We start from the raw sequence: 13,184 nt of genomic DNA, 5'->3' as shown, positions 1-13,184 counted from the left end.
AATTTTCTAATAAATGGATGAGGACTCAGACGTGGTTAAAATGATTGCTTTAATACAGAATATAAAATATATGAAAAAGGTAAAAAGGCAGAAATCATGAGAGTCTCATTCAAGCATGACAACTCTGAGAGCCAGGGGGCAGTCCTCAGTTACGCTGAACATTCTGACCTTTCCTGAAGCTAAAGTTCATCTATCAGATAAACACGTCCTGCTGGTCCTGCTGTGAAGTTCATGTCAGTGGCGGCTGGTGCAAAAAAAATTGAGGGGGGCGCAAAAAAATTAAAAACAAAAAAGCAGTCTTATTGCCTTTTATTTATTTGAACATGAATTTCGCCCTCCTTTCCTTCTGGTTTGCAAATTTGTCCATTACATTTTTGTTAAATTCAGTCATCTCTGTGACTAGTGTTTTCTCCATTGACAACATGGCCAATGCATTCAGTCTGTCCTGGGTCATTGGGTTTCTCAGAAAAGTCTTAATCTCATCTCCAGTCTTAAACTGGAGTGTGACTGTCTCTGAAAAGACTTCTTCTAGATTATTTTCCATAAACAGCTGGAATAGGCCCACAGCACCACAACAGGCATTGAACTCTTCCTTGCTGTAGATGAGAATAAGCTGTTTTCAGCTTACCTTGATCAAGCACTGGACAACATTGATCCGGGCCAAGCTCCTTTATCCTTTTTTTATTCAAGTGAACGCTGTGTGAGAGGATTTTTTTTGTAAAGCTAAAACGGAATTTTCTCTCATTTTGTAAGATATGCTGCTCCAACCTGTAGCTATTCAACGTGAACCGAGTTAACGAACCGCAGATGACTGACACTACCAACAAGAGTGGGAGTGTCCGGGGCGCAGAGAGCTGCGCCCCGTGGAAAATCTGAAACCGACCAATTAAACTGCAGCCTCAGATCACGTGCTTGGCAAAAGTTTACGCATCTACATTCACTTCCATTAGACCGGCGCCCCAACCAGGAAGTGTGCACAATGTAAGCAATTAAATACAATTATGTGTTTACTTTTTTAATAAATTCAAACATGGCTATTAGACACACAGTGTGACTAAATAATTTCCTCACTATCGCAGTTTATAATGAACTCATTTTAATATCGGAACAATATTAAGGGGGCGGCGCCCCAGCGCCCCGTATTGACCAGCCGCCACTGGTTCATGTATCAGTGAAACAGCTCGTCTCACTCATGTAAGTTGCAGTATTGTTTTGCAGGTAAACACCTTAAGATGTGACGGATGAACATACAGTTCCACGTGTTTAACCACCTGAGTATTTAACTGAATGTGTTTGTTGTATCATGTGCTCATTGGCACACAACACTTATTGTGCAGAATGTGCAGAGATGTCAGACAGGACACTGGGAAACACCATCAGCTCCTGTTATTATGTGTGGACACTCAAAACGCACAAAAGATGTGAACCTGGAAGAAGCAGAATATGAGCATATTTATCTGATTAATGTTGCAAAATGTGCAAACAAGAACCCTGGACAGAGTCTCTCATTTGGGAACCTTGTAACCAAAAGGCACCAAGACTATTGATATATTAAACTAAATAAGCTTAAATGTGTTGTGGTTGTAAATATATCTTTGTTGTGTTCTAACCAGAAGAGAAACAGACACAAGTGATTAGTTCTATTAAACCTCATCAGATGATTTAATATAGATGACCAACATAAACCTGTGCATCAATAAATGAGCCTTTGTGTCTTTGTGGGGCAGTCATGGTCCTGTGGTAGGGAACTGGTCTTGTGACCGGAGGGTCGTGGGTTCGATTCCCAGGCCTGAGGCCATGATTGAGGTGCCCTTGAGCAAGGCACCTAACCCATACTGCTCCCCGGGCACCGGGCTAGGGCTGTCCACCGCTCTGGGCATGTGTGCACCACAGCCCCCTAGTAGTCACTAGTGTGTGCTTGTGTGTGTGTTCTAATTGCACAGATAGGTAAATGCGAAGGACAAATTTCGATTGGAGTGTAAATTCACAATTGACAAATATGGCACATTTCATTTAAAATTTTTCATTTTCATTTCATTTGAATGTTCAGCTCAACACACACTAACACTCCACCAACACATCACGTTGGTTCTTCTGTGCACGTGTTCTTTTCACATTTTACACTTTAAAAATATAACTAAGTCAAGCTAATGGAAAGGAAGTATGTCTTGTATGAGGTGTATCACTATAATAAACAATACTTACGAGAGGAATACATTTTTATTAAAATATCAATTATCAAAAATAGGGTATATGTTGGATAGTGGTAAGGACTTGAAACTTAACTTCAAATCTAAACATGAGTTACACCAGTGGTTCCCAAAGTGGGGGGCGCGCGGAGGTATTGCAGGGTATTGGCTATAGCGGCATACACTCCCCCCCCCCCCCCTAAACATGAGTTACACCAGTGGTTCCCAAAGTGGGGGGCGCGCGGAGGTATTGCAGGGTATTGGCTATCGCGGCATACACTCCCCCCCCCCCCCCCCCAAACAACTTACGATCGGCACAACCCCCCCCCACCCCCCCCCGCACAACAAAAAAATATTGGGCGCAGGGGGGGGGGGGGGGGGGGCACTAAATTATTCTCATATACTAAAGGGGGGCACAACAGAAAAAGTTTGGGAACCACTGAATTACACTGTTATTGTTGGGCTGTAAATACAAAAACTGAGCCTAACAGTTTATTATTGAATACTGGTATCGGTTGCGAGAATAATTGTTATTGACTAGGTTGAGTTTGAGTCTGGGATATTAATTTTGCAGAAAGCCGATAAATGTTTCCCAAGTTGTGATAAATTCAGTGGAATTCTTCTTAATCAAATCAAAACAGTGACTGTTTCCTCCTTTAATGTTGCCCTGTTTTGTGAGTAGTCCATCCCTGTAGGACATATTAATCCAGGACTAGAAAACAAAACCACTGTTATGCCACTGGAAATCAAACAAAGTAACAGACGCAGTACCTCAAGGGGTCAAAGGTAGGAACACAGGCAAGGGGGGCAGGAACAGAAGTATTGACTGTGGGAACAAAACTAGACACAGGACCAGACTTGGACATGACACAACGAGACTGGACAGGACACTGGACTACAGGAGACTGCACAGGATTCAGAACCATAACGGAGGGAACTGGTCTAGAAATAGGAGGAGACATGTGAGTGAGACTGAGTGAAACTGGAGTGGGAACGAGTGTGAACACAGAAACTAAATTGGGGGAAAGTGGACTTGAGGCTGGAGATCAGGTGAAGACAAAATGGGTAGTGACCCTGGAGCAGACCTCTAGTGAACCTGTGGAACAAGCCTCTGGAACCAGCCTCTGGCAAACCTCAGAAGACTTCTGGCAGGACTCTGGAGTAGGCGGGGCAGCCTCTGAAGGCCTCTGGTAGGACGTGCATGGAAAGACCAAAAACATGGAAGTAAGACACAGACACGAACATAATTGACAGGAGGAGTCATACATTACTGGAAAGAGCAAAAATATGGAGGACTGGGTGGAGAAAATCTGACCTCCAGTATAACCCAGTTAATGACAGCAGGCACTCAGACTTTGACCTTTTGACCCTTCATGGCTCTTTGCTTTATGACATTATGATATTTGTTCTACTACAAATGTTTGATATGAATCCATATAATTTAATGAGGGAGACCAGCACCATCATTATCCACAGTTTAATGTTTAATCAGTAGGACAGTCCAACAAAAAATATACAGATAAATGAATATTCAATCATGAAACATACAGATAAATGAATATTCAATCATTACAGTAGAGGTGGGGTGTTACTGAGAAGTGAATGTTGGTAATAAAACATCAACAGGAGGAATTTACTGAAACAATCACAAACCACAAACATTCACTCATTATTACTGTGTTAAAATATACCTGATACCTGTTTTAATCAACTTTCAAGATAATTTGTATCAATCTTTATATATAATTTCAATAATTATATAGAATATAATCTGCCCCTCATTATATCAAAAGCACATTAACGTCACCAGATCTCAAAGCGCTTGTCTGAGAGGAAGAGACGTCTGTCTGTAATTCTGTTGTTGAAGAGCCTGTAGAAACACACACACACACACACACACACACACGACTGCTTGTACATTTAAATCAATAAGGACAGGCATTATAAACCTAAACACACCACACACACTCTTACCTCACAGTGTGAATATTGGTGTTGGTGGAGACAGTATCATAGATCATCTTTGCTGACACATCAGTGATGTCATTGTGACTGAGGCTGAAATTAGATGGATTATAATTACCACATTGTACAGGAATCCCAACACACCCCCTCTACTAAATCACAATGGAGTAAAGAACGTGTTGATTTACAATAAAGTGAATAATGATTATAGTCCATTTGTGACTAATGGCCACGTAATTATTATTACATATTTGACATTTGAAATGAGATTACATAAACAAAATATAGGTTTGAAATGAGGTTACATAAACAAAATATAATTTACTTCAGTTCTCATGTTGATGAATTGTTACTGTATCACATGAAGTGTGTTATGCCATATTTCTCTTTTTACAGGGAACATGTGATTACACAGCTGTGTGATTTGTTGTAGACCACAGAGCTCCCTGCCAACATACAACACCCATCCTGCCCATTACAGGCAGTGGTCGTCTAGACAGCCAATGGGAGATGTGTCTATTAGCAAATAAAAGTACCAAGAAAATCAAGTTTTCTTTACAGAGAACCTTTTGTTTGTTGTTGTATTCTTTACAAAACGGAGATTCCTTGAAGGACACTGTTCAACTGTAAGAGAGTCAAACATCTCCTTCACCCCTCTGTTACACACATGTGGGTGTTGAGTGTGTCCTCAACACCAGACTCTCTCCACCCTCCCCCGTCTCCACTCACTCCAGGACGTGGGCTTTGTGGAGCTGTGGACACAGCAGCTGCAGGCAGTGGTCAGTGAGCTGGCAGTGGCTGAGGTCCAGTCTTGACAGCCCTTCAGAATGTTCCAGAACCAGCGCCAGGGACCCACAGGCCTGCTGGTCCAACCGGGTGTGACTGAGGTCCACCTTCCCACCCAGGGCCCGGGAGAGAGACACGGCACGTCTCACACACTCCAACTCAGACCCGACACGGACCAGAGACAGAAACTGGAGCAGCACGACTTTACTGCACCTGGACACACGCACGCACGCACGCACGCACGCACACACACACACACACACACACACACACACACACACACACACACACACACACACACACACACACACACACACACACACATATATTCACCAACACAGACAGTTGTATTAATATTAATACACTCACATAACTACTAACATTAATGCTATTTCCACACATTAATATGATATAACTCCTTCTCCTCTGCAGGAAGGTTAGTGTGTGTGTTGTGAGTGGGAGTCTTACTGCAGGGTGACTGTGTGTATAATGGAGAAGAGTTGCTCCACTCCTGCCTCCTCTATCTCACAGTCGTGTAGAGTGAGCTGTGTGTGTGTGTGAGCTCTCTGTACGGCCACGGAGACGACTCTGCAGTCCTCAGTGCTCAGAGTCAGTGTGTGTGTGTGTGAGTCTTCTGTCAGGTCCAGAGCAGAGCTGCAGGAGAAGTCCAGCCTGTGCTGCAGAGCAGAGAGCAAAACTACTGCTGCCCCCTGCTGGAGCTCAGAGACACTGCAGCAGTGGAGCAGCCTCAGCAACAGCAGCCTGTCCACACTGAGAGAAGAGAGACTATTACAGTAAGACATTCAAGACATTCATGTCCACACTGAGAGAAGAGAGACTATTACAGTAAGACATTCAAGACATTCATGTCCACACTGAGAGAAGATAGACTATTACAGTAAGACATTCAAGACATTCATGTCCACACTGAGAGAAGAGAGACTATTACAGTAAGACATTCAAGTCCACACTGAGAGAAGAGAGACTATTTCAGTAAGACATTCAAGACATTCATGTCCACACTGAGAGAAGAGAGACTATTACAGTAAGACATTCAAGACATTCATGTCCACACTGAGAGAAGAGAGACTATTTCAGTAAGACATTCAAGACATTCATGTCCACACTGAGAGAAGAGAGACTATTACAGTAAGACATTCAAGACATTCATGTCCACACTGAGAGAAGAGAGACTATTTCAGTAAGACATTCATGTCCACACTGAGAGAAGAGAGACTATTTCAGTAAGACATTCAAGACATTCATGTCCACACTGAGAGAAGAGAGTCTATTACAGTAAGACATACATGTCCACACTGAGAGAAGAGAGACTATTACAGTAAGACATTCAAGACATTCATGTCCACACTGAGAGAAGAGAGACTATTTCAGTAAGACATTCAAGACATTCATGTCTACACTGAGAGAAGAGAGACTATTTCAGTAAGACATTCATGTCCACACTGAGAGAAGAGAGACTATTTCAGTAAGACATTCAAGACATTCATGTCTACACTGAGAGAAGAGAGACTATTTCAGTAAGACATTCATGTCCACACTGAGAGAAGAGAGACTATTTCAGTAAGACATTCAAGACATTCATGTCCACACTGAGAGAAGAGAGACTATTTCAGTACGACATTCAAGACATTCATGTCCACACTGAGAGAAGAGAGACTATTACAGTAAGACATTCAAGACATTCATGTCCACACTGAGAGAAGAGAGACTATTACAGTACAACATTCAAGACATTCATGTCCACACTGAGAGAAGAGAGACTATTTCAGTAAGACATTCAAGACATTCATGTCCACACTGAGAGAAGAGAGACTATTACAGTAAGACATTCAAGACATTCATGTCCACACTGAGAGAAGAGAGTCTATTACAGTAAGACATACATGTCCACACTGAGAGAAGAGAGACTATTACAGTAAGACATTCAAGACATTCATGTCCACACTGAGAGAAGAGAGACTATTACAGTAAGACATTCATGTCCACACTGAGAGAAGAAAGACTATTACAGTAAGACATTCATGTCCACACTGAGAGAAGAGAGACTATTACAGTAAGACATTCAAGACATTCATGTCCACACTGAGAGAAGAGAGACTATTACAGTAAGACATTCATGTCCACACTGAGAGAAGAGAGACTATTACAGTAAGACATTCAAGACATTCATGTCCACACTGAGAGAAGAGAGACTATTTCAGTACGACATTCAAGACATTCATGTCCACACTGAGAGAAGAGAGACTATTACAGTAAGACATTCAAGACATTCATGTCCACACTGAGAGAAGAGAGACTATTACAGTACGACATTCAAGACATTCATGTCCACACTGAGAGAAGAGAGACTATTTCAGTAAGACATTCAAGACATTCATGTCCACACTGAGAGAAGAGAGACTATTACAGTAAGACATTCAAGACATTCATGTCCACACTGAGAGAAGAGAGTCTATTACAGTAAGACATACATGTCCACACTGAGAGAAGAGAGACTATTACAGTAAGACATTCAAGACATTCATGTCCACACTGAGAGAAGAGAGACTATTACAGTAAGACATTCATGTCCACACTGAGAGAAGAGAGACTATTTCAGTAAGACATTCATGTCCACATTGAGAGAAGAGAGACTATTACAGTAAGACATTCAAGATATTCATGTCCACACTGAGAGAAGAGAGACTATTACAGTAAAACATTCAAGACATTCATGTCCACACTGAGAGAAGAGAGACTATTACAGTAAGACATTCAAGATATTCATGTCCACACTGAGAGAAGAGAGACTATTACAGTAAGACATTCAAGATATTCATGTCCACACTGAGAGAAGAGAGACTATTACAGTAAAACATTCAAGACATTCATGTCCACACTGAGAAGAGAGACTATTACAGTAAGACATTCAAGACATTCATGTCCACACTGAGAGAAGAGAGACTATTACAGTAAGACATTCAAGACATTCATGTCCACACTGAGAGAAGAGAGACTATTTCAGTAAGACATTCAAGACATTAATGTCCACACTGAGAGAAAAGAGACTATTTCACTAAGACATTCAAGACATTCATGTCCACCCTGAGAGAAGAGAGACTATTTCAGTAAGACATTCATGTCCACACTGAGAGAAGAGAGACTATTTCAGTAAGACATTCATGTCCACACTGAGAATACACAAACACAAACACAACACACACACACACACACACACACACACACACACACACACACACACACACACACACACACACAGCTAATTTAAGATGAATATGAGTATTTGACCAGCTGCCATTTTCATCCAGACTCATTTCATTGTAACTCACCTGAGGTAAATAACCATGACTAGTAAAATATTGATTAACTGACAAAGGAGTCTCAATAAAACCTAAATGCTGTTGGCCCAAAATGAGGTCTGAGACACACGTATATTTAACAACAAATGTGTAACACCCCCTACAGATCTGTTCTGTCTCATTGCATGAATGATAAACGTCCAAACCTGAGGTGGGAGACGTGTTTGAGCAGAGGCACGATGCTCTCCAGCTCCCCCTCTGGTATGGAGGTGAACAGCAGGCTGAGAGAGACTGCTGTGCAGTGCTGGAGGGTGAAGCACAGGGCAGCACAGTGGACAGAGTCCAGCTCTCTGCTGTTCAGGGTGATGCAGTTCTCTGTTGAACTCAACAGACTGGACACACAGTGAGCAGAGCCAGTCTGATAGATCTCTGTGATGATGGACAGAGTCCACTAATGTTGTGCAGTATAACTAAAGCACATGGACTGTTCATTGGACGTGTCAACTGTGTGAAGATCTTTAAATCTGAGCCACACATGACTGTTGTCTCTCACCTTCTGATCTGAAGTCTGTCCAGTACAGACAGAAGTTCTCTGGGGTTTTGCTGTCCAATGTCACTCTTCCTAAAGTCCACAGTTACACTCTGAAACTGCAGGAAATAGTGAATCACTTCCCAGGTCAGAGTGCAGGAAGTCAGGTCTCCGCCCACTTTCTGCAGGAAGCAGTGAGTAAGCTCCTCCTCCTGAGCTTCATACACCACTACAGTCAGCTGCTGGAGAGTCTCCTCACACAACCTGCACATACACATCAGAAAATGGCATCACAAACTGGTACTTTTATCTATTAAAAATAACTGACAAACCAACCACACAGACCTGATGGTCAGAGGGCCCTGGTGACACAGCAGGACAGTGAGAGACTGGGCCTCCATCTTGTAGTCAGTCAGGTTCAGACACTGGACCCTCCAGAGTCTCAGGAGAGAAGCCAAGCTGCTCAGGACCCTGGACAGCGCCCCCTCTGGCTGCTGTGTGCTGGTGTGGATGAGTGAAAGTTCCTCAACAGTGACTGGAGCAGGAGATCTCACTGTCCTCAGTGTTCGTACCATCTTCACCACCACAGCACCACTCACACTGCACAACAACAAACACCATTTACACTGTTTATTCTTATGAAGTATTTTATTATAATTTATATTTCTCTATATATTATTATTCATTTTTGTTCCTTTCTTCTTAGTTAATTCAATACACAAAAGACAAATACTAAAAAGTAATAAAATAATAAATGTGCAGAGTATTAAAGTAAGGTTAATTCATCTCAAAGTAAATAAAACAATTCAGAATATAATAATAATAATACTTTTATTTTATAAAGCGCCTTTCAAGAGACCCAAGGACACTGTACAGTATAAAAGGAGATACACAATATACAACTGTAGATCAATAAAGATGATAAGGAAAAAAACAGATGATACAGCAAATAGTATTGGCAATATTTAAGAGACTAAAAATCAAGAGTAACAAGAATAAAGTAAAATAATAATTAAACACTAACTGACTAAAGTAGATAGCATTTATACAAATTCAAATAAAATTCTCACTCATATGCTAGCTGGAAGAGATGAGTTTTAAGACCGGCTTTAAAACAAGGTAGAGAAGAACATATACGCAGCTGTAGAGGGAGCCCATTCCAGAGTTTTGGGCCAGCGACACAGAATGCTCTGTCACCTACAGTACGAAGTTTTGTAGAAGGCACAATTAGGAGATGAGAATTTGAGGAGCGTAGAGTGCGAGTTGGAACATACATCTGAAGTAGATTCTTCAAATATGTGGGGGCAAGATCATGGAGAGATTTAAAAACAGTTACCAGTATTTTATACTGTACTCTAAACTGAACTGGGAGCCAGTGAAGATCCCGCAATACTGGTGTAATATGATCCCACGATCTTTTATGGGTCAACACCCTGGCAGCAGAGTTTTGCACATACTGCAGTCTATTTAAAAGCCGGGTAGGGAGACCATGTAACAATGCATTACAATAGTCTAGTCTAGTGGTCACAAATGCATGAATAATGATCTCAGCCGCAGCAGAAGACAGAAATGGGCGAAATGGAAAAAGGCTGTTTTGCAGACATTTTTATGTGGGGTTCGAACAACAAGCTGATGACCAGCAGATTTTAATTTACGCAACTCTGGTGTAAACCAGGGGGCAGGCTAGGTGAAAGACACTTTGCAAGTCTGTAATGATGCCAATTCATTAAAGATAGCAGAGAGAGTATTGTCATAGTGGGTCACAAGCTGGTTTGCATTGTCACCATTAAGGTCAGCGTGATCAATCTGACTGAGCATGTCCATAAGGACAGAGGGAGAGATGTTTTTTGTGTTTCTAAATGAGAACTGATGTAAATTGCGCTGCCCACACTGAGAACATGGTAAAACAACATTAAAAAACACGGCCTTATGATCAGAAATAAACAGCTCAACTCCATGCAGGTTAGTAGAAGTAATGCCAGTAGAGCAGACAATGTCCAGCACATGACCTTTGTTATGGGTAGGAAAATCCACATTCTGAGCAATGTCAAAACAATTAAGAAGATCTAAAAAACTTTTGGCAAATGAACAGCTTTCAGAGTCGACATGAATATTAAAATCACCAAGCAGCAACACTTTTGAATACACAGGTAGAAGAGAAGAGAGCATGTCAGAGAGTTCAGCAATAAAGACAGGCGAGATTTTCGGTGTATCGGTGTATAATATCATTATAATATAATATAATGCCACATGCCTGAGTGTGCGCAGGTGTGTGAGGTGTGTGAACAGAAGCCTGACTCCTCTGAGAGAGATGGCTCGTGGGTTTAGAGTGAGGTTGAGTGTGGAGACTGAGAGACCCAGCACTCTCCCCACAGCCCTGCAGCTGGGAGTGGACAACTGTCCTCCCAGAGAGAGGGTGAAGTCCAGGGCCTGGAGCAGAGGAGACACCTGTCCTGCCTGATCTCTGGACTGGAGCTCTTTACACAGAGACGGGATGTACCGATCAGCACCACTGAAACAGCAAACAAAACCACTTAAAGACAACATAGTTAAATAAGGAAACACATATTCTGTATTCAGATCAGTCAGTGTTAAAAAAGAAACAGCACAAACCATTTAATCCTAGTTTCTTTCCTTTGCATTACAGGTTATGTTTACTTAGAAATAAGATATATACTTGAAAACATTGCACAATAGTGAAATATAGACTAAAATATCAGGTACAAACCTGAGCTGGGAGATGTAGGGTAGACACTGAAGGAAACTCCTCACTTCACTCTCTTCATCTGACCAGCCTCTCAGCTCTACTGGTTTCTTCACTGTGTGGAGTTTCAGCACTTCTAGGAAGAGGGAGGTCTTTCTCTTTGAGAGATCTATGTTCCAGACTGCAGGAGCTGACTGGTAAACTGTCTGTAATACTGGAAGGACACTCCTGCCTGTTTGAGTCTCATAGTCCTTCACACGTGAGTACAGATCCAGCAGGAAATCACAAATATGAACCTTCAAATAATTATAATCATTGCCTTCTTCTACAGGGAAGGTTGTGTAGCTGCACACAGATGTCAGCAGCTTAGTGAAACTCTCTCCTGTAGCTGCATCACACTCTGCTGCTGTAACAATCAGCTTCAGCAGAAACTCCACTGCAGATCTTCTCTGTTCTTTATTATCAAGAACATAATTAAACCTGTTGGAATACAGAGTCACACAAAATAAAATAAGCAGAAATACAAAGTAATAACAGGGACACTGAAATGACATAATTTGGTCAGATAGTTGTTGTCTATTACAGTGTCCACACCCTCTATTACTTTTCTTTTCTTCTGTGTTGTTTTTCTCTATGTGTTTGTGGACTAGGACAGACAGAACAAAAACTCCTACAAAGTAAACACACCACATTGTCATCATGTTTTACAGGTCTGAGCACTGATCACATTCAGAACAGATGACAAAGCAGCATTTCATTAATTTACAGTCAGCAAAATCTCTCATCTGAATAACTTATAATAACAATTTACAGTGAGTGTAGTGTGAGGAGTCAAGGGGGAATCAACCACTACGCTAAACTCTACACTAAATAAAGACGACCCAACTCACAACCTTTAATGAAAAACTCAGTATAAACATTACACCTGCTTCACACTCACCTGAGCTGGGAGATGTAGGGCAGACACTGAAGGAAACTCCTCACTTCACTCTCTTCATCTGACCAGTCCAACAGCTTTACTGGTTTCTTCACTGTGTGGAGTTTCAGCACTTCGAGGAAGAGGGAGGTCTTTCTCTCTGAGAGGTCTATGTTCCAGACTGCAGGAGCTGACTGGTAAACTGTCTGTAATTCTGGAAGGACACTCCTGCCTGTTTGAGTCTCATAGTCCTTCACATGTGAGTACAGATCCAGCAGGAAATCACACAGATGAGTAGTCCTATCTACAGGGAAGGTTGTGTAGCTGCACACAGATGTCAGCAGCTTAGTAAAACTCTCTCCTGTAGCTGCATCACACTCTGCTGCTGTAACAATCAGCTTCAGCAGAAACTCCACTGCAGATATTTTCTTTACTTTATTATAAAGAACATCATAATTAAACCTGTTGGAATAGAGAGTTCACAGAAAACAAAGGATTAGTAGATACAATCAGTAGAAATCAACAGACATAACAGATTAATTTCTACAGTTTGCTATAAACAGACCATTATCAGTACAGTAACACCACCACAGGTCTGAACGCAGGTTTATATCTCCTCTAAAACATTAAAGATATATCCTCCAAAGATATATTTAAAGGAATCAATGAAATAATGACAAATGTAGCGTGATGTGATCTAAAGGTGGCAGAGTGTGGTATATTATGTATAAAACTCCTTTCCCTGTATGTATACAGTGAAGAATGCTTAATTAAT

The 13,184-nt window shown here is 41.5% G+C and overlaps 2 protein-coding genes across 3 annotated transcripts in view; both read right to left on the bottom strand.

The window, feature by feature from the left end:
• The window catches only part of LOC143523065 (uncharacterized), a 109,817-nt gene that overhangs the window by 56,632 nt on the left and 40,001 nt on the right, over positions 1–13,184 (bottom strand). The window contains exons 7-8 of the mRNA XM_077017212.1: positions 12,434–12,871; positions 11,518–11,973 (exon numbers count right to left, since the gene is read on the bottom strand). Coding sequence (XP_076873327.1) covers positions 11,518–11,973; positions 12,434–12,871 — 894 coding nt within the window. The remainder of the gene's footprint in view (positions 1–11,517; positions 11,974–12,433; positions 12,872–13,184) is intronic.
• LOC143523137 (uncharacterized) lies at positions 3,656–8,428 on the bottom strand. Of its 2 annotated transcripts, XM_077017360.1 has the most exons (5): positions 8,291–8,428; positions 5,409–5,711; positions 4,884–5,153; positions 4,164–4,247; positions 3,656–4,059 (listed from the first exon to the last, which is right to left on the bottom strand). In XM_077017360.1, the coding sequence occupies exons 1-5, from the start codon at positions 8,305–8,307 to the stop codon at positions 3,993–3,995; spliced, it is 741 nt and encodes a 246-aa protein (XP_076873475.1). In that variant the 5' UTR covers positions 8,308–8,428; the 3' UTR covers positions 3,656–3,992. The 2 variants fall into 2 exon arrangements, with proteins under 2 accessions (XP_076873475.1, XP_076873465.1); XM_077017350.1 differs by lacking the exon at positions 8,291–8,428 and having other exon boundaries at positions 5,409–8,159.

Source organism: Brachyhypopomus gauderio, chromosome 1, assembly GCF_052324685.1.
Source record: "Brachyhypopomus gauderio isolate BG-103 chromosome 1, BGAUD_0.2, whole genome shotgun sequence".
Lineage (NCBI taxonomy): Eukaryota > Metazoa > Chordata > Actinopteri > Gymnotiformes > Hypopomidae > Brachyhypopomus > Brachyhypopomus gauderio.
Note: the sequence above shows the minus strand (reverse complement) of the source record. Positions and strands in the feature narration are given on the sequence as shown.